This window comes from Nothoprocta perdicaria, unplaced genomic scaffold (assembly GCF_003342845.1).
Source record: "Nothoprocta perdicaria isolate Ctin4 unplaced genomic scaffold, notPer1 scaffold_2, whole genome shotgun sequence".
Taxonomy (NCBI): Eukaryota; Metazoa; Chordata; class Aves; order Tinamiformes; family Tinamidae; genus Nothoprocta; species Nothoprocta perdicaria.
The window spans coordinates 8,026,947-8,053,793 of record NW_020455204.1 but is presented as its reverse complement, the minus strand read 5'-3'; the positions used below and the strand labels follow the sequence as shown (position 1 = coordinate 8,053,793).

General features: G+C 37.0%; 1 protein-coding gene across 2 annotated transcripts in view; it reads left to right on the top strand.

Annotated features, from left to right (window-relative positions):
• IFT81 (intraflagellar transport 81) overlaps positions 1 to 24,724 on the top strand; it is a 38,182-nt gene extending 13,458 nt beyond the window's left edge. Inside the window, exons 8-18 of one of the 2 annotated variants that reach the window (XM_026037591.1) lie at positions 1,088 to 1,251; positions 2,870 to 2,965; positions 4,968 to 5,114; positions 13,689 to 13,838; positions 15,287 to 15,415; positions 15,928 to 16,017; positions 17,028 to 17,114; positions 18,636 to 18,707; positions 18,799 to 18,884; positions 22,307 to 22,352; positions 23,317 to 24,724. In XM_026037591.1, coding sequence (XP_025893376.1) covers positions 1,088 to 1,251; positions 2,870 to 2,965; positions 4,968 to 5,114; positions 13,689 to 13,838; positions 15,287 to 15,415; positions 15,928 to 16,017; positions 17,028 to 17,114; positions 18,636 to 18,707; positions 18,799 to 18,884; positions 22,307 to 22,352; positions 23,317 to 23,499 — 1,250 coding nt within the window. In that variant the 3' untranslated portion in view covers positions 23,500 to 24,724. Of the gene's footprint in view, positions 1 to 1,087; positions 1,252 to 2,869; positions 2,966 to 4,967; positions 5,115 to 13,688; positions 13,839 to 14,103; positions 14,199 to 15,286; positions 15,416 to 15,927; positions 16,018 to 17,027; positions 17,115 to 18,635; positions 18,708 to 18,798; positions 18,885 to 22,306; positions 22,353 to 23,316 lie in introns of those variants that run through there. The other variant, XM_026037592.1, reaches the window with a different exon arrangement.
• The last annotated feature ends 2,123 nt before the right edge of the window (positions 24,725 to 26,847 follow it).

The following is a 26,847-nucleotide window of genomic DNA, read 5'->3' as shown; positions in this document are numbered from 1 at the left end:
TTTCCTAGGACTTATATTTCACTTTGGACCTTCTTCTTTTATCAGTCAGTGAAATGGTCAGGTACCCAAAACTCTGCTTTGACCTATAGCGTTTACTGCAGTATTCTTGTATCTCTGTGTAATAAATGAGATAGAGACTTGGAATTTCATGTTTTTCTTGGCATTTCATGGCATTTCCATAGTCTTTAAAAAAAACTTAAAAAAAAAMCCCTGTGATATTTGCTTTTCTTTCTGTCTTACGTACTTATTCCCACTTTCATCTGACATACAACTTCCAAATCTCATTGTAGTCCTTGGCAAAGGAATCTTGGAGGACTAATTGCGCTACAGCTGCCTGTTGTCAGCTGAAGATTACGCAGTGTAATTTAAATAGTTATTTTATTGCATTCTGTCACATTATCCACTGCGTATTGTTCTTTCTGAATGTACCTGCTTATAAGTTATCTGCCAGGGAGGCTAAATTACCTGAGCCAAGTCGTCATAAGCTCGGAGATGTGCAATGGGCATCCGGCTTGTATAGAGCAAAATTTGTAAATGTGGTTGCCTTTTTTTTTTTTTTTTTTTTCCAACAGGAATCTTGACCTTACTCAGCAATTTGTTTTTGATTTTGTCCGTCTTATTTTTATTTTCAGCCTTCTTGGTGAATATACTGCCCTGAGATTAAAAAAAAAAAAATTTTTTTTWAAAAAAGGATGTGTGCATAAGCAACCTAAGTTGTGCCCTCAACTCTGAAATTTCAAAATTATTTAGTTCACAAAAACATTGAATCCAGTATGTTGATGTGTAGCTAATAGCTTTCAATGTCATTCTTTAGTGCAAGGTGTTACTTGTTTACTGATKTAAAGAATTTGTTGAGGAATTAATAACTGTAAAGTTAGAGCTACATATAGGTAATGTGTTAAAATACAGTATACTGTTTAATATCCAGATTAACAGTCTAAATCAAGCTAGCTATTTCTTTGGTTTTTGAAAGGAAGACTCCAGAGCTGTTATTATTGTAATCTACAGCTAAATAGTTTAAAGTGTTGATGAAATAAAACCTAACTATTACTCTGTTTATGCTCAGATCATTTTAATTTATTTTAAGGCTTAATGAAGAAGCTGGAAGAGGAGATAAAGTTCAATTCATATCTGGCTACTGAAAAAATACCTAGAGAGCTTGAAAGTAAGAAGAAATCATTGTATTTCCTACAAAAGGTGGTTGCAGAGCCAGCTATGAGCCAGTCTGATCTCAATGTGCTTGAAATCAAGGTAAGCTGAGCAAAGTCAGTATCTCTCATCTCAGAGAATGATTTACCCGTGGAGCTGCTAAGGCTGTCACCCACCTGTCTTCATCTACATCAACATGTTGGTGGCCTGAGTGTTCGCTGTCCTGTTGTGTGTCACATCAGTGCAATAAAGAAATGCCTGCAAGTTCTCAGATAAGAATCAGCAGTCAAGTGCCATCAAGAATATGTAAAAATTGAATGTTACGCCTTAAAATTAGTGGCAGCCCAATGCCCTTCTGGATCCTGATCATTATAAGGATGACAGGCTTAATAAACTATAGATTAGACTTGAAACTTTAGACTAGCTCTGTAATTCAACCTCTGCCTTCCCTTCGTATTTCTTCTAAGCAAAACAGTATCTGTGGTTGAAGTCATTTCTTTAAGATGTAGTTGAAGCTCTGCTTTGCACCCTTCTTTTCCAAGTGTATCATTGGGTTGTGGCAATATTTTAAGAGAGTCAAGATCTTTTTTTTTTTTTCCCATGAGTTTCCCTTTTATTTATTTCTTTTATTTGGAAGCACATCCATCTCGCTATCTAATAAAAGCAGGCTGTRTAGTTGGCTGTTGCCACAGCACAGCCTTTGACAGCATTCTTTTTGAAGGCAGTCTTTTATTATCTGAATGTCTGAAAAAGGAGTTGAGTTGCATTAAGCAAGCTAATATCATGCATTTTATAATACATAAAACAGGAATTTTCACATGAGGGAATCCATAAACCATCTTCAGATTCAGACCTACTATAACAATAGTTTGGTTTAAAAAATATAAGAGAGAATTTATTAGATTTTTTCGGATGGTCTTATGTTTGAAATACATAGCTTTCAAAGTATACAGGTACTGCTGGCATAAATATTAAGGTAATTCTCAGGACTGTACCTGTATTACGTTTAAAATTAATTGGATTTCAGCACATTTTTACACTCCTTAGCACTCATCTAGCTAGCAGAGAATTAAAGGAAGGTTGCTTGGGCTTTTGTTTCCATGGCTGTAGAGTCCCAGTGTAACATTAGGCTAGAATCAGAAAAGCTGGAAGCTGCAGTTTTTTATTGGTTTCCAGATGCAGCAGGCTCTAAATTTTAGTACAATGAGGATCAAAGATTCAAGAATATAGGCAAACATCTGCATTTTGTGGTAGCCAAAGAATGTACCACAGAGCTGGAACATGGTAGTCTGGGAATCTTCAAAGCATAGATGAAATTTGCTGTCGCTTAGTCTTAATCTGATTCTCTTTAAACTGGTCATATATGGTTTAGTGAAAAAGAATTTTAGCAAATATGTATGGCAACATCACTCTTTTTTTTTTTTTTTTTTTCTGTTGTTATGTGGCAATTTACAGGCATTTCCTGTCTGTTTTCACCGACTTGTTTCCTTTTCAGGGCCAACGTTGTGCTTCTGCAGGCCTTATCATAAGGGCACAGAACTGGAAATCTAAAAACGTAGCCTCTTCCTGGACGATCCTGAGTGACTCACTGAGTTTTAGGATTTTGTTTCTCTGTTTAAAAAATAGAACTAATATTAATATTTCCTTATAGTTGCATTTGGTTTGCAAAGCATTTGATTTTCTTGGAGAAAACAAAGGTAAAACATTATTTGTCTTCCAGATAAATGAAGTAAATGCACAAATTAATCAGCTTATTGAGAAGAGAATGATGAAGTACGAGCCAATTGATAGTAAATTTTCCATGTATCGTCAACAGGTAAGATGCAACAAAACATTTTTTAAGTGAAACCATAAAAGCAATTTTAGTCTTTGATTCACTGCTTTATTTACTGATTTATTTAATTTCATTTTGCATAAATCATTAGACATAAATAATAATAGACAAATAAATAGCACTTGAATATATGTATGCTAAAGACTTAGACAATTACTTTCAGTGGTGTTAGGGAGTTTGTATTAAAGGCTATCCTTAAGCAGATAGATGTTGTCCATCAGCTGGATCCCGGTAATTCTGGAAGGGTTGTTCTGGTGGAGCTATTTTGGTAAAGCTCCAGCTGTGGACAGATTCTTAGAAAACAGTGAGTGGGCTGACTGCTGCTGTCAGACCTAGATGCACGGCTCACTTTCAGTTATGTTACTTGCTCGTGATTGACCACATGCTATTTTCCTGTTATGCCTATTAAGAAGATGTATCTTGCTTTTTATCTTAAGGCTGTGAAATAGTCGCTTTTTAAAATAGGCTATCTGGTCTAGTCTCAGTAAATTTGCAAAATATAAAAAGGATTTGTGAAATCTGAGATTTTCAGAAGTTATGCAGAAGTATGTCGGGGTTTTTTTGTTTTGTTTTGTTTTGTTTTCCCTAATCCATATAGCTGTTAATTTTATGGAAATTTTTCCTGATAATGCTTACGGTTACAGTTAGGGAAGAAAAAAAGGTTTAGGTAAGATGTATCTGTAGRAGGAAAAAAATGTGATAAAACATGTGCTACCATTCAATAGCAAGTGCAATTTGAAACATGCAATTTTGTTTTTTAAGACACGCTTCTTCCCTAAAGATTAACCTGCTAAACAATGTGCTAGTACAAAAGACCAACTGGCTTGTGATATGATTTTGATGTTTAGTGGAAGAACTGCTCCAGGAATTCAGGTTTCCTTTGTGAGGTGAAAGCATATAATAGTCTTTGCTTTGCTCTGCTAAGGACTGACTTCTGTTTCACAAATTAATCATAAATATTGTACCATAGTTTGTCACTGCAGATAGGATCTCAGCAATTTGCTTTGTGAGTTACCCTAGGCAGAATTCTCTACTAGATATATTTTTAGAAATAAAGCTGATCCTTTTAACCTAGTGCAAGAATGCCATTCTGTAGTTTGCTGCATATTTTTTTCAAGTTTTTCCTTTCATACAAAGAAACCAGCCACGTGTCTAAATTCATGTATTGTGTTATTTTAAAATATTTTAAATAATATATTTCAGTAAGACTATAATGTTTATTCTGAATTAATTTAGACTTAATTTTCTAAATCCATTAATCTTCTGCTTATATGTTAGGCATGACTATTCTGTCTGCTATAAAATATTTTTTATTGAACATCTTTTTCTTCTACATTGAAAGAAGTGGACTAATCTGCAATCTGTGGTATTTCTATACTGTATTGCGTTATTGCTTGTGTTTTAGCTATTTGCCAAGATTTAGTGCCTAGGTTCTGCTGTTAGTACAACATATTTCTGTAGGTTGGAGTAGGTTGGAGTTATAAAAATCTGTATTATGACATTTGTGAAATCTTGGATACCTTTCCAATTAAACTGTGTTGATATATCTTGCATATGCACAAGAAGGGACTAAGTAGATGAAATGAAACAGCTAAAATGCATACTCCTTTTTTTTTCAATGCAAATTTTAAAGAAATGATGTGAAGGAATGAATATCTAAATTGTAAAATATATCAACATGAACCTAGGGAAGTAAACATATAGGTGAAATGTCAATTCTGCTGAAGAAAGTTAGGAATTTGCAATCCACTTCAATGAAGCTGTGATTTAACCCAMTATATGTAATGTGAAATTGTTGTATTTTCCTTTGCAAAGAGACATGCTCACATTTATTAATGAAAGTCAGTTTCACATAGTTGGAATATMATTTTCAGTGGTGTCACTCCTGAAATTTAATGGATTATGTTTTGCTAAGAATTAAACGGGGTTGAGAAAGTGCAATTTTAATTTTATTTGTCTATTTACATTTCTAATGATCATGCAGGCATCTATAATTTCCCGGAAAAAGGAAGCCAAGGCAGAAGAACTTCAGGCTGCTAAGGAAGAGATGTTAAACACTGAGAAGCAGATGGAGCAGAAGACAAATCAGGCCCGGGAGTTAGAAGGCTCTGAAGTTCTGAAAGGGGATGAGGTATGCAAATTAACAGCGTATATGAGAAGAAGGAAATTTGTAATAAATGGATCTATTTTTGCTTACTCACYGTTTCCTTTTAACTTTACTTTGTAGTAACTGCTTCTACACTATCTTATCATTTTTTATAGTATGGTAGTATGGTGTCAAATTATATGGCCTTGGCATTGCAGCAGCTTAGTTTTTGCATTTCTTATGTAGAATAAGTTAAACTTTGATGACAGAAGAGCATATTTGAAGACTTTTTTTTTTTTGAAATGCATACAGTACAATACTGTCCAGTGCTTTCCAGTGCCTTTCAATCTATATATATCTGAAATCATAAATAACAGTTCGAAAAGTAGGTGAGTACTTAATGTTGGTCTGTCTTAACATTCTAGAGTCAATGTAATACCATCATAATGGTGTGATTATAAATAACTTTGACAAACTATAAAGGTTAAAAGGCTAATGATAAGAACAGGACTACTACTTCAAGCAGTAAGCCATGCAGATCAATTTTATTATTAGATGTACAAGAAAAATCCACAATATCTGTCCTTTCTTTGATACATGATTGAAAAGCAAAATGACAGCAGTCATCAGTAATACATACCGGTAGTTCTGTTGTATTTATCAGTCACATAGCTATTACTCCAAAACGTTTTCCCAGACCCTCTTGACGTTTACCTGTGAGGCAGATTTGGACTAACATAATAGGCTTAGCCAAGCAAAAATTTTATTTGAAACTATATTCAAGAGAACAGCTTTTTCTTCATCAAAAATTTGCAAAGAATAAGGCTACTGGAGCTGAGTATTGATGTGTCCTCAAAATGAGTTGATCTTTCCTAGACCATACTTTTTCTCTCTTTAGACGGAACCTGTTGAGTCTACTTGCCGACAGAATTGCTAAAGCAGAGAGTACTTCAGCTGCATCATTRCTTGAGTTAGTGTATCTTTATATCCTTCCACATAATCTTTTTATGTGTTCTCATCATTTATGAAGGCTTACACTCTTTCCTTTCTATTTCTTTGCCTGTTTCTGTGCTTTTTTTACCTACTGCTGAATACAGGGAACACCCTTTGTAAAAAGAACTCCCTTCCTGATCCTTTTGGAAAGCGTACTGCACATAAATCAGCTTTCTTTTAAAGGGACTGTACTGAGTAAATCGAGTATGGAAATAGGTATGTGTAGACCCTGGCATAAAKAATCCTGTATAATATAGAAGACGTAGGACTCTTGTGCTGCTGTGCTCACACTGTCTTCCTGTGTTCTGTGATTTCTTCTTGTCTTTTGCCTCTTCAGTAAATCAAGATGAAAACTACAAGTGGAAACAGTAGTGCAGAGACTTGCTACACGGGCTGTTTAGAACAGTGATCTCTTCTATCTCTCCTTTTTTTCTTTTCCCCAATTAATTTACTCTTGTTAGCAAGATTTCAGTAAATCTTTGAAGAATTAAGACTTTAGACTTTGATCTACTACTTGTACCGTGACACATTGTATACACTTTTATTGATATGTACATAGCCAGTAGTAATAACAAACTACTGGATTAGACTTCTGTCTACAACAGGCTTTTTAACTCCAATTTGCACCTTGCTAGATTCTTTGACAACTTCTTAAATGAAAAAAAACAAAATCAGAAAGCAGGCAATACGTGCTTCATGACATATAATGGGAAATAACTGTCTAACTAATCAACAGCATTTCATTAGAAGGACAGCAACATGTGTTTTACATTATCTGTCAATGCACTGTAATGTAAGAGATACTTCATATCGTGCCTACTCTTGAGAGGGACAACTTGCTCTGATTCATTTGCTGTTAGCTAATACAGTAATTCAAGGTGAGCAGGGTAGGTGGGAAAAGTGATTACATAACCTAGAGGCTTGATAATAGAAAATTCATCTTTATTCAGGGAAGTGGCTCAAGCTAGAAATAAAGGAAGAAGAGACCTGTTCTGAACATAACCAAAATTCCTTTTATTGAAATATATTCTGCTTTTGACTTGTAAAATCTTTTAAGGTCTTTATTCTGAGGACTGGAGACTAAATGGCTGAGCACTCTGAGCAAAACCCATCTGCTTAAAGTAAGATTCTTTTTGTCAAGAAGAATTTTCTGTTTTGTAACATACTCTCTGTATATTGTCCCAAAGGAGACAATACTAAAAACACTAATGCCCTGTCCTGGGTTATTAATTATATTTCACAAGTCGCTATATAAGATGTTTYTTGTGGCTAAAATTGTGGCAAAGGCTTTGCATTTGCTAACTTCATTTTCAGCCATCTCAGTTTCCTGAGATTATGATGTTTAACTTTTTGTAAGAGTCTTAAGCTCTACTGGCAAAAATACTGCCCAGCAATTCACTACCATAATTTATTTATCATCTTAAATTACAGTAGTGACACATATTACAGAAACAATCCTGCCTAATAGCCTAAATCGTAGGAAGATTGGACTAAGAGATGAGACAAATCAGTCTGTGGGGAAGAGGTGGTGAAGCAAAGTGAAGCGAGCAGGTTAACTTACATCAGGAGAGTCTCATTTCATCACTCATCTAGACCACCCTTCAGTCTAATTTTGTTTTGAATTTGATATGCTTTTAAATTGGTGTTTTCTGGGTCATTGCTCTGTTAGTCCAACTTTGAGCCAACACCAAAGAAAATCTTGAGTGAATGTTGTGCACTACTGTAGTACATATGTTCAGTGGGAACAGAGTGAGGTTGTACATTCCACCTTCACGTTGCAATCTCAGACAACCACGAGCTTCCTTACAGTCTTTTGTCATGCATATTTTTCTGGTAGTGCCTCCACTTTTCAAAATGGAAGAAAGAAGTGTTTTTAACACAGTCTTTTGCTATCTTAAATTTAAATTTGGTTTTAATCCTGCCACCTTTAACTTATCTAAATTCTCCAGTTAAATCAGAGTTATTTGTCTTCTCTACCTAGCATTGCTCATCTTCTCTTTCTCCAGCCCTGCTCTATCCTCTTACATCATGGCACTCCCAAGACCTGGCAGTCAAAGAATTAATGCCTTCCTAGCTTGTGCTCCCCTACCAAGTATGTGGATCTCCAGTTGAGGCCTTCTTAGCACTTCATTCACCAAAAGGTCAATCCTGGCTTATGTTTTTAGGTGTTAGTGTTTTGCTTTCTTCCTGAATCATAAGCGGGAATGTTGCAGCATTCCAGTTGGTTCAAGAGGTTGTACAACYAGGCAGAATTTAGAGCAGGGAGTARCCAGCTCCTTGTACACCAAACACCAAATGGTAGGAATACGTTGTCTGCTTTGAGGATTATGAAACCTTTTAAAGTACTTCAAACAAAAGTGCAACGAACACGGGGCAAAGTTGGCAAGCTCCTACCTGCAGCTGTCAGATCCTGAAAATTGGGTCATTAAATGTTGACACTTAGAAGGCTAGATGGTTCAATTACAAGTGATCCTGGGTAAAGCTGTGGTATTTTTAGCTTTTTACACAGCACATTGTACTTTTCAGAGTTCAGTGTATGGCCCCAAGAGCCTTTACTTTCCCAGGGTATCAGAGTAGAATAGGGTCCTAACTGTGCTTACCAACAGTAATTAAAATGAATGAGTTTTTTTTTTTTGAGACTGCAAAAAATAAGAAATTTGTTAACAGATAAGGGGTCTGCATATTAGCTTACATAAGGGCTTAGTTGATTTTTTTTTCATACAAATGCTCATCCATACCTTCCCCCACATAAAGCAATATAAAAAGTATACAGATTGATACACTTGAAAGCAGAAAGCAAGAGTCTTGTGCCATAGATTTTCTTGTCTCGTCCTCTGAAACTGTCAAATGAATCTGATTTCACCAAGAAACACAAAGCACATTACTAAAGAGATGGATTTTTTTTTTTAAGAGTAGTTATTGAAGAACTGACAATTCRGGTATTGAATAGTTTAAGCCAGGACCCAGGATATTAGCACGTCAGTATGTTACCTTCCTCTTTTCATTAAGAGCCTGGGAACAGCTGTATTCCTTTCTGCCACAAACTCCTCAAGCAAGAAAATAGAAGAGTGAATTACAGTTGAGTGTGAGAACAAAGAAGGCRAATCTACAGGATTCTTACAGAAGCCAGAAGCTTTTTACTGCAAGAAGTTAAGCATCATYGAGGCCAAATATATGCAATGATTCAGACATAAAATATAGCTTCACAGAACTGAATGCTCTTTCAGCCCCCACTGGCATGAATAAATCATTAGTTTTATTGATCTATGCATTTTCAGTGATTACTTGAAAATTGTTTTTCATCAAAAATATTTGGATTGGTCCAAATTATTAGTAATGGCTACTKCAATATTTCTGTCCTGCCCAGAAGCAGGCATACCTAGAAGAGAAATCCTACTCACAGCTAATGAAGAATTTTCCTGATTAATCTTTCTGTTGAGCAGACTATAGGATACTTTAATTTCAATAGACTGAGCTAATACCGGTCTTATCTTTTAAAAGGGTGTCCTTCTGTATATGAGTCATTAATCTTATCCAACAGCGGCTGTACTAGCTCAAATCTAGAGTGTCTCAGAAAAGATTACTGAAAACCTGTCATGATCAGGAACTTATCTGAACTGAATTTTAATGCTTTGAACAGTGTGTGTGTGTGTGTTTATATATATATTAATTGGTCTAGCTAGAAAATTAAGCATCTGCTGCTTAATCCTCCAAAGAAATAGAGCTACCTAACTAATACTTACTGTAATTATCCTGATTATGTAAATACTTTTATTGACAAAACTATTTATTTGGAAGCATCTTCATATGKTGCACTTCCGAAAGAGTTTTTAAAAATATACCTTATTTTCTGTAGTGCTTTCATACAAATCATATTTTGATTACTCTAAAAATACAAATTAATACAGTAATCCTCAAAACACTATTTTTAAAGATTGACACAAAAGTGAGGGATTAATCTGGGATTTGTTCTTTTCTGAGAACAAGCTTATTCAGTTTCTCTGTTAATGATAATCTTGAAATAAGAGCCTTGTGAAACTTTCACGAGGCAAATGTTAATTTTAAGGAARAAGAAATTATGAGTTTATAGTGGAAAGCCTAGAACTGAGCATTAGAGGAGCTGGGCTTTGATCCCTGTTCAGCAATGCACTGAGACATGTGGTTAACGCGCTGATGTTCCCTCCTCGAGGCAGATAAACTGCCAGGCTGGATATGGTCTGAGCTGCCATTTTCATAGCTTTGATTCTATTTTGTCATTTAGAATTATAGTAGTACTTACCTCAAAAAAATGTTTGAGGGCTTAATCTGTTGATATCAATAGCTTGCAGACTGCAATGAATGGAGAAGCATAAAGTACCAGCATTGGTGGATTTTTAATAAAAATGGAAYATAATGTAGGAAATCCTCCAGGGATGCTTGATACCTGCATGCTTTGGGACAATATAAGACAGTATGTGATTTCATTTACTCTACTTTATAACTTGTATTTCGAGCTTTCTGTATTATATCACCCATAAAAATAGTCAAGTGGAAAAGCGTAGTATTTCTTTGCTCTCATATGGATAGTTTTTATATCTCAAGGGGCTCTGACTAGGCTAGCAAACATGAGGCAAAAGGCCTGTTTACTTTGACTGCTAACTCAGTGCCAGCATTTGGTTCTTGTCCAGCCATTTAATCTTTGAAGCTTAAATAACTATTTGTGCTAAGTTGCTTGAGAAAGAAAAGCTTACTAGGGGACATAGCCTTGAATGGTACTTATTTGGGTGTTGCCAGATCCATGGGAATTCTGTAGGTTGAAGCCTGCTGAGTTTCTGCGCAGGGAGAAGTTGACCTTGTCTATGGGAAAATGCTGTGGGTCAGAAATGTATTTCCCTGGAGTCATTAACTTGAATTTGATATGGCTAGACAAGTTATTCTTTTTTTTTTTTAGTAATATAATTCAAAAGAACTTTTGCTGCAGTAAAATACCGTACTTTATACTATTTTAAGGGCATGATTTTTTCATCCACATCTTGGAAGGAAGAGGAGCTGTTTAAAACTTCTGAGGTAATGCTTGCACAAATGAAAGCCTTTTCCAGCAAGCTTATTTATAATATGGGGGTAGCTATGGGTTCTCAGCTTTTAGGCTGAAGAAACCTAATTTTGCCATACGATACTTCCAAGCTGCTGATTTAAGTGGAGATAAATCTAATAACTCCAGCTCTGAATTTGGCCCTGGATCTAAAGAAGGCTTCACTTGTGGAGATTTTGTGGGGCTAATCTGTGCTGCGTTTGGAGTAGATGAAATCTTTTGAGATTTTTGCCAAACTGTTGATTCCTTTTCTGCAGATATTCCCATTTTGCTACAGTTGTTTATATCTTGTTTCACCTTGTTTCCTGCAATATAAATTATGGGAAAACTTTTTTTGCTTTTTGAAAAAAAACATGGAGGTTACAATCAAAGATAAACATATAAATCCAAAAACACATAGGCTTTACTTGTCAATGTAAGCAGTGTGTGCATACTTTGGGATGGGATAGAGTCCTACCTTAATCAGCTAATRATAGAGCATTGGCAGAATAGGTCCTTTTAATCAACAAGATCCTTTGATTTCCATTGTAAGTTACATTATACTTTGAATRTTGAATATGCAAATACTCTACCTCCCACTCAAGCTATTTTCAAAATCTTAGAAGGAGCTATGGAAGTGAGGAGAATAATAGTTTACTTTCTATCCTGGGATAAACTGACAGAAAATCACTCAATTTGATAGCTGTATGTGGTCACATATGAACTAAATTTCTTCCCTTACATCATTCTTTTAGTATATTGCACTGGTCTAGTGAAATATCCCTGGAACAAGTCCATCAAGACAGCAAACTCTGCTTCCCTTAAATTATCTTCAGTCAGTTGGAGAGAATGTATTTATACTTTTATAATCTCTTGAAAAATCACAGAAAACGTGGAATTGTCTAAGGAAAACAAAAGAATGTTTAACTAAGAGAACACAGTTGAATTTGCTATAACATTCATATGAACATTTGCTAATTCCTTCTGGTATTAATGTATTAAATGTGCCAATAATGTAACAGAGTGTGACAGTAATGCTGCCTGGCTGTGCAGTGCTGTGTCTTAGGTGACCTTGGCTCTCCTTGTCCTAGGTAATACCCACAATGTCAATGGTATTGAAAGCCACACACAGGCCAATCTGCATAGAGCACATTGAGTAATTTGTGGGTTTGTTCTTTCACCAAAAACGTTTATAGCTTTTGGCTTTAAAAATAGTTCTGGAGCATAGCAAGAGAGAAGCGGCTTTGGCCTAGATATTGCACAGGATGGCAGATGAACAGGGTTGATTTCATTTTGGGCATTTTGCCCAGGACACTTTTTATAGAACATACAGTTACTCCGGGGGGTTCTTYGGCTCTGGTCACACAGGATTTGGGGATTTATTCTTCAGAAGGGAGACGCATAATTTTATAAAAAAGGAAAATTCATGTACATTTCAAAATGTATTTCAAATGTACATTTCAAAATTTCTGTCGTGTCGGAATTTTCAATTTCTTTCTGGGGTTCTGGGACTCCGGCGCTCTCCCTGAGGCTGCCTCTTTTAGGCTCCTGCTGCACATGCGGGTCCCCTCCTCGACTGAGGAACATTCCGAAGCYTGTTCCTGCACTGTTGACTCTAATAGATTTTATTTGTTTTCTGTCTCCTGCATCTGAATACATTTTGTAGCTGTGACTGGCAATTGCCTCTCATCTCTCATGTTAAATATCAAAAGAACTAAGCCTGTCTGGCAGATGGGGACAAAAAAAAAAAAAAAAGGCAAAATAAAATATTAGTTGTGTGTTTCAGCACCTGGTATTTAAGATGTCTTTTAAATTGCGCACACAAGGATTTCAGATGTAAATTAGCAAAGCCTGTTGATCTTTCAGGCTGTGAATTATTTTGCTTAGTTTTTAATAAAAATGTAAATTCTCCATTACCTTAGATATCATGAAAAATTTATTTATGGTAGCTTTCCATTTCTATACAAGGATTCTAATTTTATTATCCTGATGAAAAATTAGCCAGTAATGCTGTTAAGGTCTGCAAGAAGCACTGAAGGAGAACAATAAACTTTAACTATTGAGAATCAGCATTTAAAAACAATAATCTTTTCCCATGTTCTCTTCTGCTTATTTTTCTGCACCTTCTTATCAAGTTTCTTGGTCTGCAGAGCTCTTGGGGGCTGGCACAGCTGATCTCCTGTTCTGCTACAAGTGCAAATTACTGTTACATTAACTTTTTTATTATCCGTGATTCTCGGAACATTTTACAAATACTAATTACATTTGCAACTGTCAAATGGGGGTGAGTGAGTGGAATTGAATCATCTCCCTGTTACAAATGGGTGAGCTGAGACACAGAGCGATGGAGCTGCTGCTTTTGATCTCAAACAGTGAGCAAACGCAGAACTGAAAATAAATGGGAATCCTGAATTCCATCCCAGGACTCTGGGAATCCTGAATTCCATCCTTTGTTCTAAACACTTAGTCTTCAGTTCGTAGTCCAAGTAGGATAATTACATTGTTTATAGCAACAGTCTATGGTAAGGCCATTTTTTCTCTTAACTTAAATGACAGATATTTCTTTCTCATTTCAGTTCAAACACTATGTTAATAAGCTCCGGAGCAAAAATACATATTATAAAAAGAAGCGACTAGAGCTAGCAGAAATTACAGCTGAGTATGGTATCCTCCAGAGGACAGAAGAACTGCTCAAACAGCGCCACGAGGCTCTTCAGCAGCAGTTGGTAATACAAGCATGTACCACTCGGGCAGCTCATCACCCTGCTCCCCTGATAACTAGCTGGGTGATGAGGTGGATGTTATTTGGGTATTTTCTAACATGTTTCATCCTCAGCTTTCCTGCCTTATTGGTAAAAGACTAGCGTGAAAAAAAAGATTTTTGTCTATTGCCTGTGTTAGGCTGCTGGGATTTTTGTGCAGCATTTGCTTGCTTCCTACAGGCTGTCAAATATGTTCTCCTAATTTTTTGATTTGKTTTTTTTTTTTYAGACTGACGGGTTTGACCCTGCTTTCTGAAGTCAATGGCAGTCATTGTCTAATTAAGAATATAACCAGAACTGCTGCCTGAGTACCAAGAAGTACCTCAGCAGTAAAGGATTTACTGCTGAAGGACTTTTCCTCCTAATTTTTACTCAGCTGAAAGGATTCTGGATATCTATGGATGTGTGTTTTCACTTAAGAAATTGTTGTTTACAGCAGTATAACCAAAATACACTAGTCATCACACAGCAAAATCACAGCAGAGGAAAAGCCCTGGAAGTTTCTCTGTGAAGTAGCTGCATATGCTCACTGGTTTATTCTTGTGCAAGTCTGATTTCTCTAAACTATTTTACTATTTTATAGTAAAATTACCTAGCATTAATTTCGTGAAGTTCTTAYCACCAGCAAAATAGCATTCACTTTTTTGCAAAGCTAAAATATATATTTTTTTGCCATGGGYATAGTGACCTATCAAACTGCACACTGCTATTAAAGTCTACAAAATGGTGCCATCATAGTAGCAGTAGCTATTATAAGACAAAATATTTTCTTAAACATGTGCTTGTAAAAGGGTAATTTGAGGATGATGGACATGGAGTTCATAGATATCTCTCTGAAGAATGAATGTTTTCCTTTTTAGCAAATTGTGGATGTTTAAGTCAACACTCAGCTTTCAGTTCACACAAATACCCCCTTTGCATACTCAATGAGCAAGCATTGCTAAACTGCACATTTACAATTAAATGTAAAGTTTTGCTAACGTTTGGTAAGAAGGCTTTAGATGAATCTATATTCATCTATAATGAATATAGATTTTTTTTCAGTTTAGCTTGACAGTTGTATATGAAATAATTAGACATTACATCTTCAGATAGAGCACCTGTCCTTTACAAGTTTAACTTATTCAGAACCTGACCCAAAGCCTGTTTTATTGGATGGAAATTTTCCATTAATTTCACTGGGCATCATATGACCAAATTGTGGTATTACAGAGAGTTGTTCCTATCCTATGATAGGAGAGCCAGATAAAGGTTTTGGTTGATGTGGCAGCTAGATTATTCATTACTTTCAAAATCAGTTTATTGCAATACTTACCTTTCCAGCTTTCTTATAGTATCTCAGCGGTATGAGAGAATTCACTGTTACTGGAGTAATGAACTTACTTTTTTTTTTTTTTTTTTTTAATCTACAGCAAGCTATTGAAGAAAAGAAAGGTATTTCTGGCTATAGCAACACACAGGAGGAGCTGGAAAAAGTATCTGCAGTAAAAAGTGAAATGGATGAAATGAAAGGCCGAACACTAGATAACATGTCTGAAATGGTGAACTTTTTCATAATTGTTTTATTTTTGAAATTTCAATGTCTCTACAAATGATTCTCAAAGAGAAAGTTGGATAAAAATTTTATCTTCAGTATAAATACTTTTAAGTGTCCCTGTTTTGCTTTCAGTGTTTTAAAGCATTATTTAATCTGTACTGTTTTTTTCTTACAACTCTCTTTCTTGAGAATATAGATCAGGCCACCTCTATTCAATTCCTTAATTTTTCTCAACTCATTGAGCTTCCGGGTGCCTAGCACATAGGCTGTCTGCCGCACTCCTGTGTGAAGTTCTCTGAGCTATGGGAGCAATAGTTTTCTATTTTGTGGTAATGACACTACTGCAATATGGGCTGTTTACCTTATTAGCCCTGAACTTTTATATATAGTCCCATCTTCTTCTATAACATCTTTTTTTCTCTTCATCTTTTGACTTCTTCTCCTTCCACATTTCTCATAATATAAATGAGCTATTAATATCATATTATTAATGTCTATAATTTGTCCCTCTACCAGGTAAAGAAACTGAATGCTATGGTGGCAGATAAGAAGTCCAGTCTAGCTCCTGTTATCAAAGAACTGAGACAATTACGTCAGAAGTGCCAGGTTGGTAGAAACACTTTAGAAATACTTTGATGAGAGCTTCTTCATGAAATTGTAGGTGATAGGACAGACTTTAGGAAATGCTTGTCTGTTTTTCTCTGATGTTGTGCAAGGACATAATCAACTCCAAAGGAAAGCTGGAAATAGCAAAAAAAGTCAAATGTGATATGCAGAAGGCAACATGCAGGAGCCTGGAATTATTAAAAGCTGGCAGTGCAGGCACAGAGTCATGCTGAATATTTTGCCCTTTACTGTGAATTTTTAAAAGTTGCTGCTACAGGAGAAAATTTTTTAAATCGTGGCTCAGAAATAGAGCAAAGTTAGATTCCAGATGACTGAGAGGTGCTGACTGGCTTGTTTCTCATCTCAGTTAAAGCTCTCCTTTTAAGGTGGATCTCGGGTAATATCTGAGTAGTTGAACACAGTGCTCTGCCTCCTTTATCAGTGTTGTAGGAAAGACTGATTTATCCATTTGCTTTCAAGATTTTACACAAGTATGAAAAAATCATTCAGGCCCTCAGCTTCTCTAAATTGGCTGCTCATCCTCATAGTAGTAAAAAGTGCTATCCATTTATCTCTCAGCTACATTTCCAGAAAAATTATTTTTACTGATTCAATTTAAGGTGTCAAAAAATGAAATCCAGCTAAGCTGTTTGTTGTGTACAACTAGAAAGTTTGCTTTTGATAGATGGCAAGTATAATAATCCTTTCTTAATCTCTAATTTTATAATTACCTTTCCTTTCTTTTTGTAAAYACTACTCGGGATGTCACTATAAAATGGATATATGTTGTAGTCGGTGTGTACAGCTGATCCTGCAGCATGCAAGCAGGGGCTAGTGGCTTCCCCATGTGTAATAATAGCCGTGTGCCTGCTTGGTTTATGTAAGTGCCTGCGAGTGTGCCAGGAGCTGAGGCTGATGTGCGAGACTGACGGGAACACGCTCTGCCTGGATGTCACATGCCAGTCAATTGAAGATTTCATTTACGTATCCCTTTGCCCTTTTCACGTAAGGAATTAACTCAAGAATGTGATGAAAAAAAAGGCCAGTACGACAGTTGTGCCGCAGGCTTAGAGAGCAATCGCTCTGCACTGGAACAGGTAAGGTAGTGACCTGGTCATGTACGCTAATAAAAACTGTGCAACAAGTTACAACAAGTTATTTAATACGGTATAGTTTTTTTGTCTTCCTTCAGGATATGGGGAAGTCTAAATTCACTTCAGGGGAAAATGGGTCTGTGGTGATCCATAGCCATGCAAATGAATGTGCCTAAAGCTACAGTCCCATACACATCTTGTGTTTCAATAGCGACAGGCACACACAGCGGTACATACAGTCCGTCCTGGGGAGTCTGGCTTTGATTAGTGAGAATGTTGTGAAAGATGACATATCTGCAAGAAATCTTGCTGACCTGTATAATATCTGTTAGGAAATGATTTGACAATAAAATGTTAAGGACTAATTTATGAAGACAATTTATCATGATTTATTAAATTAGCAACTGCAGTTTAATGAATAATTAATACACTAAAATTGGTGGTGAGTATGCCTCATTCAGTATTGTCTTGCGTTCTTGAACATTATCAACAAAAACACAGTAGTTTTTTTAAAAAATGCAAACATATGTGAGGCTTGTCTATATGTAATTTAGGTATTGCTTTTGGGAAGGGATGTACCTAAGCCAGTGCAGTCYTCTAATGTGGGTACAGACATGTGGCTACAGACATCACTATTAGTATATTTATGTGAATTTGCTTTAATTGTCTAGATAACTTTCTATGAATTTTGACTGGACTTGATTTTCAAGAACTTAGACATACATGCAATATATTTCAAAATAAAAAGGGTGTGCATTTAAAAGGCAGATGGATATACAGCTATTCGTTCTCTGCAATAAAAGTTCTTTGTATGGCTTAACCCCTATGAGATAAAAGAATCATGGAGAAAGCTAATATTAAGTAAACCATCCACAAGAACTACTTTGCAGTAACTACTCGAGGCTTTTACAGGACAAACCTCAATCATGTTCTAACCCATCGTGACTAGCAAGTCTCCAGAGTAAACTGCACTTAACCATCAGCAACTACAGAATTCATTTTTTTTAGCTGGTGGTCTGAAGGTCACATGGTGACATGGCTTTGAAGTTAACAACTTCAAATACCTGGAGTATTTAAATACCATTTGGATTATCGCTTGTCTTGGTATAAACTGTTTAGAACAGGAGAACCTGAAGGGGAACGTTAATCCACACATTTCACAGATGTGTTCCGGGAAATGCTTCTTCACAATTGTGTTTAGCATCTTAAGATGTGCTTAGAAACTAGAGTCACTGGTCAGCATTTGTGAAAAGTCTGCTAGAAGTTAACATCCTATTAGTGAATGCCTATTAACACTCAGTTAGCATCTCTAGCTGAAAGTGCAAATTAAAAATAAATATTCTTTTCACTTATTAATTTTAAAGAGTCTACTGTAAAGCCCAAAGTGTGTGAACATTTAAGAAATGATTAATTCAGAATTATGCTTGTTTTTGTTATGGACTCTGGTGGTTTAATAGCAACAAAGGGCATCTACTGTATACCTTCAATTATGATGTCCATTGACATATTATTGATGTACTGCAGGAAGTGAAAGGACTTCTTGAGGAGTGTATTCAGGAAGAAAGCAACTACCGATATATTCACTGCATGAAGAGGGTAAGATCAGAAGGGAAACCTAATTGGTTTTGGTGAAATGAAATAGGAATTATAGGAATGTTTTAAAAATATATTCTATATTTCTTTGCAGAATGTAGAAGTACAGCTACAGCGTGCTAAAGAAGAAATGAAAACATACGTTTCCCCAGATCCACAGGAGAGACGAAAAGCAATTCGGTAAATATATTAGTGTATTTCTTTTGTGTTAACTCAAAGGATTTTCATAAACGGAGATTGAAGTTAAGAATTTTCTCACTGGCATTTGAACTGAAGGAGTTCACCTGATAAATTTAGAAACACTATAATAATCTAAAAATAAGCATCTTGAATCCCGGCATGTACTGCTGTAAATCTAAGAGTTCTCTCAGACATACCAGAAGATTTTCCCTTCCTGCTGGAGATTATGGGCCCCTGATGGTGCTGTTAACTTGCAGCCCCTGTTGGCACGGGCTCAGGGCGGCCGTGCTGCTGCTAGGTCCTGCAGGAAACGTGGCTCTGCCCCACGCAGTGACAGACCCAGGTGTCCCCAAGACTCCAGCATGCAGCAGAGGGAGGTCTGCCACCTCTCAGAGGAGCAACCATATGCTGCCTCCAGATTTGGGGCATTTTATTTGCAAATCTTGCAGTGTTCTTTTAGGTATAATAGCTATCATATTGGTGCTGCAGGAAGAGAGGACTGCATATTCTTATCCTAAACTGATTTTGCTTTGCCTTTCTCCCTGGAAATAGAATGTCACTAACCCTCAACTTAACACCTAGTTTAATAGGCTCATTTTAATAAGGTCACTTGCTTCAGCCTATGATTTTTAAGGATCTCATATCTTTATCATGGTAGGAAGGGAAGCCTAAAAGGTGATAATTGATCTGGTGAACATATTTATGTAATTTTCCATTTTAAATAATACAGTTCTGTATCATTTAAATAATACAGTACTGACAGAGCATCAGTTTTGCTTTGTACCTCTCCACCTCACTACAGGCTGCATCAATGAGCATTCCTACAGTTTGCTATATTGCTTGGACTGTAAAAAGCCACTACAGGATAGGTCTTGGATGTCAAGCCTCTTAGATTTCTGTATTTACATTTCAGAGACATGACAGGCTGTTGCTTGAGATCTTTATAGTCTGCCACGTCAGAGCTATGGTTCATGTACAGTCTTCTATGAAGTTTGCCAAAATGTTTCACAAAACTGTTCCATTCATAAAACTCGATTTAAAAACGTGATTGAGTGGCAAAGCAAAGACAGAACTGCCTAATTAGATAAATAATAGGCTTTCTATGTATCATTTTAAAACTTCAGACCGTCTAGCTGCTGAAGTAGCATCAGGAAAAAAAGAATCAATAGTTGTCTATCACTTTCAAATGACATGGAAGAAAATTCATTTCCCAGGATACCCATCGTTTTAAACTCTCTGCCTTTGGCTATGTCTTTTTGTTACCAACAGTGGCAACTATGGAAGCAACAGTTAGTTGGTAGCAAACATAGTGAAATGTCATTCAGTATCACCTGAGACAATTCCCTCTCTCATTGAGGGGTAAAAAAATGCTATTAGGATTGACCACTTTTGACAGGAGAATAAGAAGCTTCTTTCCCCATCTCACAAAATAATGGAAGGTTGAAAGATATAGAAGATTTATCAAAAAATGAAGCAGAAACGAAGCAGAAGGATAAAAAGAAAAGTGAAAAAAAAATGAGAAAAATCGTAGTAGTGATGTGAATGTTCACTAGTGTGAAAGGCAGCTCAGCCAAGCAGCCCAAAGGAGATGCAGGTCAGCCAGCAGGCACCAACCTTTTATGGCCTTGCAGGGAAGGGGAGGGTTCAGTTTATACACAGATGCTGAGCAAAAATTTCTCCCACTCAAGTCCTTGTGAACGTCCAGGCAAGCTATCAAAGGCAAATGCTGCCATTAAAGTACGAGTCCAGTTGTGGAATTCCAGGCCTGGGGAGGAGAATGTGAAGGGAACATTCCTGCCTTCTCCATGGGCTCTGCCTCACTTGCTAATTGTGAGCACCAGAGACAGGGAAATGAACCCTGTCTCTATGAGCATGCACATTTTGGCCTCCTCTCACAGAGCAGTCACATTTAAATGAATTACAACCAAGTTCAACATCCAGAACTTTACACAACATGAAATGAGGAGATAAAATGTATTTCTAGACATCCTTTTAGAATGTGTATGTATTTTTCAGCAAGCACTGGAATGTAAACGGAGCAAAAATGAGCCATAAATAGAACAGCACTTTCCTAGTAACGTATTGAACAAAAAATGTCTTAATTCCGACCCTCTTTATTGAACATAAACTCGCTGTTCCGTGTGGTCATTTCTTAGGAATGTGAAAAGTTAATTTTGTTCTCTAAAAACAGAAAGTGTTCTCCTTAGCTTTTTCTTTTCTTAAATTAAATTATTAAGTTGTATTCATTCCGATCGTAATTATAAATAGAAAAGAAAAACTTACCAAGAAAGATATCTAATCTTCTGATGATTATTTTGAAAACTGTACTCAGAAAAAAAAAGGCAAAAAAAGGCAAAAAAAACCTTCTTGAGGCCAAATGCTTGTGAACGTTTACATTTTACAGTGTGCCGAGGGGAAATCAGAACATGCAGGGTAGTGGCTTTGCAGCTCTCGGCCACAGCAGGCAGGACCCGGTGCAAGGCACCCAAGTGCACCGGCGCAGAGGCTGGAGTAGCCAGCAGAAGTGGGAGAAACACCAGAAGTTCTGTTTTTCACTAGCAATCAAACTCTCAGCCTCTAAGTCTACCTGTTGCACACAAAATGTAGTGCTTGATTTCATAAAAGAGAATCCAAAGAATCAAAACTTAAAAGAATTTCAAGTCGCATTTAAAGCAGATTAAAGACATCTGTAGAAATGTATCTCAATTTTGTGTTACAGTTTGCATATTATATTGCAGGCTTCGGGTACTGAGTTTAGATGTGTCAGAAGGTAATCCCTCCACTTGTTGCAGACAAGYGTAAAGCCAAGATTTTTAATAATGAATGTCAACAGTTATGCTTCTAAGTCTATATTTAGGCACCTAAATGTGAAGCCTGGTTTTCGAAAGTGCTGAATGCAGAATGGTTGCAGTGCAGCAACTGGATTTGTCCAAGCTGCAGTGAAATGCTGCTCCCTTTCATTCCTGTGTTTTCCCACTCATTCTAATGCTATTTTCATAGCCATCAAGGGCTGTGGATTTGTATACTCTGACGTTTGTACAAATACAGGGTACTGGGTAACCTCAGAATATCATCAGTATAAATGCATTATTAAAAAGGCATCATATATGTCTTGCCTAAATGGTCTTGCTGTCACTTTCAATCTGGTAGCAGCAGTAATCATACTTGCTTTGAAAAATGTAAGATATTCTATCCAGTAATACTTTAGCTCACTGCACAACTGAGCAAATCAACGATATCTGATTCCTGATATGCAGCAGTATGTTGTCCAGGAACAAAAAAGCTTTTCCATTCTTCCTCTCTGACTGTCCCATCTACGAACCTCCCAATRCTTTCATAATTTTCCAGATTTGCATCATTAATATGTCCAATTATTTAGAAACAATTAAAATCATAATAAAAATGTTTTGCATTTCTTTTAGAGAACAGTATACACGAATCATCCTTGAACAAGAAAACCTTGGGAAGGTAAGAATGAGGTTTTTACCTTGTGAAAGCATTGTACAGTTCAGTTATTTGCAGAATTTATTACAGAATGCTGTGGTCAATCTTTTATAAAAAGCGAATTGCAGTCCACAAAGAAAATTCCATTACTGCTGGCATTGGTAACTAATACCTTGAAAAGAGATCATGTTAGCTCTTCGGAGCTTGATTTCCTACAGAGTGTAGCATGAGCTGCTGTAAAGGGGAGTCAAACAGCTGAAAGTGACGGCACATTCCCCGTAAACCATTTGGATAACAAACTGAAACAGGGATATAACAAACAATGCCAGCTCAAATTTTAAGTTGTATATAAAGCAACCTGCTGAAGACAATAAATWTTCAGCCTGTCAGCCCTATCACTGTTATTAAAGGCCAGAGGATCATCAGTGCAGTGGTGTTGAACAAAAGCAGTTGTCCTTTTTTAATCTTACATGAATCTCAAATCAGCAGGGAGAAGGTTGGTCTGACTAATTCACACTAAACATCTTTCTTTTATTAATTTTCTTTTTGTGAGTCTATCTGTGAGTATTTTTTTACACATTTGGGCAACCACTGTTAATGATTAATAGTGGATTACATAATAAAAAATCATTTCATGTTTATATTATGATGATGTGAATTCATTGTAGGTCRCAACCTGACACTGTTAAGAGCTCTGTGTGACCATCAGCTCACATTTTTAGCATAACTTCCCAAATAGATGAGATTATTATTTAGAGAGTTTTAAAACATTGGAATAATTGTCAGTCCACACAAAGCACATGTGTAAGACCACAGATGCTATTGCAGTTATCACTTGCAAAGTGTGTTAATAGCTTAAACCAAAGGTAGTAACGTTTCAGTAGGAAATAAAAAATTTTGCCCATTCTTAGCTGCCTATGTAAGAAACTTCTGCGGTGGAAAGTTGTTCCAGAAATCTTTTTTTTTTTTTTTTTTTTTCCCCTAACAGAAATTACGAGAGAAGCAGAAAGTTGTACGGGAAAGTCACGGGCCGAATATGAAGCAAGTTAAAATGTGGCAGGATTTTGAGCAGTTAATGGAATGTAAGAGCGAATGTTTTCTAAAACAACAGAACCAAATAGCCATTGGTCAAGTTATTCAGGAAGGAGGTAAAGATAGGCTTGTATTATGAATTCTTCTGTCTTTATACCAACATAAAGCAGGAAAAAGAGTGCGTTGGCTTCTTTAAAGTAATCTTATACTAAACATTGTTTSTTTCATCATTTCTGCATAAATTTGTAGCAAATTATTTGATTTTAATCCATAAACAGAGTGAAACTAGCCACCATACGAAGCTTTTCCTCCGTTGTTTAAGAGACAACAAAACTCAGTTAGGAAGATCTGTTATGAGATCTGCACTAGCGTGAACCTTGTCGTAAATCTTTGCTTTATGAGGCTGGGAACGGCATGCATGTGCAGCGAGATCAAAGGGAAAGAAATCCTTTTCCAGGGTCACCGAAAACTTACGTAATTGCCCGKCTCCTTCTTCTGAATCACTAAGGTTACATTTTTGCAGCGCTTGGGACTGGATTATTGTGTAGTGGTGGCACCTCCTGGCTTGGCAGCCGCCTTCCTTATTGTCTTTACCCAGCCAGTGTGACTGGCAAGAACGGAGCCGTTTTCGCTGGGCGCTGCGCAGCCCTTGCCTGCACGCTCCTCCTCAGACTTGCCTTGCACRGTCGAGTTAAAGTGATTGCGCTTGCAGGGACACTTTGTGGTACAACACCAGGAGAAGGATCTGAAAACAATTACTTGGATTCTGAGCTTTTTCCATTATCTTTTGTTGTTTTTAACAAATGTGCTTTTCTTACACATATACCTTTTTCTGCTCTCTCTTAGTTACTCATGTTAAAGCATTAACTGTTGGCCGTTAAAGGCTTTCCTTAGTGGGGATATTTTGTGCTGTTTAGCCAATGTGATTCCAAAGTGACTGCAGTTGCCCAAAGAGGGACATCTCATGGCTGCAGATGTGGTCCCATGGTTCTTGCATGTGTTCAGGTATGCAGAACAGATAGCTGTGCAAGGCTACCCGTGCTCAGCCTTTGACCTGTGAGCCACCAGCAACTTTCGCTTTGCCCTAAAAATTGCATCATGAGACCCAAAGCTGACCCAGGTGAAGAGGAATGTGGATGAGGCTTGAAACTGTCTCTCACGCTTCATCATTCCTGATGAGCACCTCTTAGCCACAGTCAGAGATCAGAAGCAGAGAGATAAGTCTGGGAGGCAAAATTCTTGCTCTTCTTTAGTCCCATAGCTAATTGAATTTCTATTTTTTTCTTCTGTTTTCCTGCCTTAAGTAGAATGGACTTCACTGATAGTTCTTTAAAATGTAATTTGAACATAATTTGATTTTCTCTGATACCTGAGATCATTCACTGTTCTCTTTATCAAGAGAAAGTATGAGAGTTGCATAGTTCCGTGTTTGTCTTTGCTTTATATATATACTTGTTAACAGAACTAAAATAAAATCCGATGGCTATATTTTGACTGTATTTTGTTTTACAGTTCAGAGGTAAGAGAAGTAATACAAGATAAATTGTTAGTGAAAAGCACTTTGCTGGGCCACAGGAGAAAGACTTTTGAAAAAACTCAGGGCCATTTAATGGAATTTCTCTCAGACGGTCCCAAAGGGTTCAAAACGCCGGYGGCCGCCTGAGGAGTGGGTCCCGGCTCCAGAGATTCCCAGGGCATCCTTGTGTAAGCCCTCCCACACCACGGAACAGCTGAAGATAAGTCTTTCTCGACAGCTGCGTGCTAATCTTTCCCAGGACAAGGAGAAGCAGCAAATTTTCCCCTACGCARATTTTCCGTGAGTGCGGCGGAAGGCGGTTGTGTAGGACAGGGGCTCGGGTTCGGCGGAGCGGGGAAGCCTGCTGCATTGCCACCGCCCGCGGCTTCCCCCATGTCATTATGCTGTGGTGTCCATTGAGCTGAAAAAGTTTATGGGAGTTACATACATGGGCTTTTGAAGGAAGGTTTTACAGAATACTTGTCAGCAACAGTAAAATAACAGTGTCATCTCTATGTGCTAAGGGAGAGCATGGCCTCATCACCAGAAATGGGTGTTTGGAGTCTGTGCAGAGGGACTGTCTGTGGTCCAGAGCTACCAGGAGGGGTGAGAAGATGGGCAGGATTTATACAGTTCAAGCCAAAACTTTCAACAAAACCCTAAAAACCCCATCCAAGTAGACTGTACATGCAAAGATTTATAACATGRATTAGCCTGCTGTCCAGGAACAAGAGATGCTTTTGAAATTCACGGTAATGATGTAGAGTAAGATTGAGTATAACCATTTTTTGTTTTCCTGTTGAGTTACCCTAAAAATAGTTGGTCCTTCTTCCTTGTAAAAACAATTTATTGCTAGTTACTCAAAGATGACGTGATTGTTGTTCTGATCTTAGCACTCCATCATTCGTACTGCACCAAGAAAGGGCACACAGATTATACAGTACAGCAGCATCAAAATGACTTTCTGCAATGAAGCAGAAAATCATAATAACTGTTATGAAAAGAAAATTGGAAAAACTCAAAAGCTATTTTTAGATTTTATGTAAGTGGACATGTAATAATGCAACTTTAATGGATTCTGTTCACTGGCTTTTCCACCCAGTTACAGATTTGATGGGAGAATTCAAAAATTTTTGACTCCCCTTGGCAGTTATTTCTTTACCTAACTCAYAACAAAATAGCTAGCTTTTTAKTCTTTTGCTTTGTTATTTTTGATAGTCGAGGTGGTTAATTAATAAGATTAAACATGCCATGTGGAAAATGCCTGCTTGTGGAAAATGCCTTCGGAAGGTTCAAAACGCATTGTTAAAGCTGGGGCCCCAGCACTTAACCAGTTTGCTTCCAGTTGGAGAACGGATCCCGGCCGTCGCTCAGGACAGCAACTCGCCTTGTTTCCAAARGCTGCTCCTTATCTTTGCCCGGAGTTGGATGAGGAAATACCTCAGCTATAGGAACTGCTGTAGCATTCCCAGCTTTGTGCTCTTCAGCCAGGTTGACCTCAGCCGTCCCTCGTAGAGCTACAAGAAGGTTCCCTATGGATCTGAGAGGTGAAATCAGCTACTGCCCTCAGAAATGGGCATGGGAAAACAGAGCAGCTCTCTTGTTATATGACCAATCATTTGATCATTTGGATATCAGATCACARTGTTTCTACTAGCAGTTCCATTTTACTCTTCTTTGAACTATAATACATAAATTCTCTTAGATTTCCTCAGGTGACCTAGATACACTTATAGATATAGTACAGATAGCATGCATATATCTTTAGTCACATGAATATTACTACTGATGAAGTCACATGTATCTACTTGCCCACAAGCATAAACTTTTGACCCTGCTGTTTTATGTTTAAGGATACTCTGATTTCCAAAGATTTTTTGCTAAGTCATTTCTGTTGCTCTGATGCTGAACGTTGTTATAAAACCCAGGGCAGCAAAAGTATTTAGCAACAGTTTCGTATCTAAAAAATGT